The 792-nt window shown below is 39.6% G+C and overlaps 1 protein-coding gene across 1 annotated transcript in view; it reads left to right on the top strand.

Annotated features, from left to right (window-relative positions):
* Positions 1–268: 268 nt before the first annotated feature.
* The window catches only part of LOC103521812 (E3 SUMO-protein ligase RanBP2-like), a gene marked incomplete at both ends in the record, with an annotated part of 13,053 nt that continues 12,529 nt past the window's right edge, over positions 269–792 (top strand). Inside the window, one exon of the mRNA XM_026832319.1 lies at positions 269–523. Within this exon, the coding sequence (XP_026688120.1) occupies positions 269–523 (255 nt within the window). The remainder of the gene's footprint in view (positions 524–792) is intronic.

Raw genomic sequence — 792 nt, 5'->3', positions numbered from 1 at the left:
AGGGACGAGAATTTTACCATGTAATTCCTAATTTGGCCCGCCAAATTCGGCCCGCAAGAGATGAGTGCGAAGGGCATCCACTCGCAAAATTTTGTAGCCAAAACCAAAAGTCAGCCCAAAAGCGATCACCCAAATAGGGCTGATGAAAAACACCGACCCCGTCTAAACACGGGAAAACGCGAAAAAAAAAAAAAGAATCAAACGAGGGACGAGAATTTTACCAATTATTTTCCATACTATGATTTTCATTTACAATTTGAACTTACAGGAGCAACTATGCGCCAAATTCAAGCTGCCTGAAGATGCAGAACGATTTCGATCGGTATTCACCCAACATAAAGCTGACAATGCTACAACCAGCGCTACTCAAACTACGAAACCAGCGCCCCCTGCTGGTACTGTGGGCTTCAGTAAGGAGCTAACACGGATCAAGGCTGGTAGCTGGGAATGTAAACAATGCTACGTTATGAATCAAGGAGGAGACAAGTGTGTCGCGTGTAACAGTGCTAATCCTCAAGCTAAGGTAAGACCCTGTCGATAAGAACATGAAAAACCTTGCCGGACTGAAAGAGGGACCGATAGGACAGAGGAAGAGAGAAACTAAGCCCCTGCTAATCTGAATCGTCAATGTCAGAGAATTAGTTTGGAGAATTTTTATTATTATTATTATTATTATCTATTATTTTATTATTATTATTATTATTATTATTATTATTATTATGTTATAAGAACTCACCTACATGTGGTGATTCCGCTTTTATTATTATTAATTTCCTTATGTTCCCTCGAATA

Source organism: Diaphorina citri, unplaced genomic scaffold (genome assembly GCF_000475195.1).
Source record: "Diaphorina citri unplaced genomic scaffold, Diaci psyllid genome assembly version 1.1 scaffold6005, whole genome shotgun sequence".
Classification (NCBI taxonomy): Eukaryota; Metazoa; Arthropoda; class Insecta; order Hemiptera; family Psyllidae; genus Diaphorina; species Diaphorina citri.
Note: the sequence above shows the minus strand (reverse complement) of the source record. Positions and strands in the feature narration are given on the sequence as shown.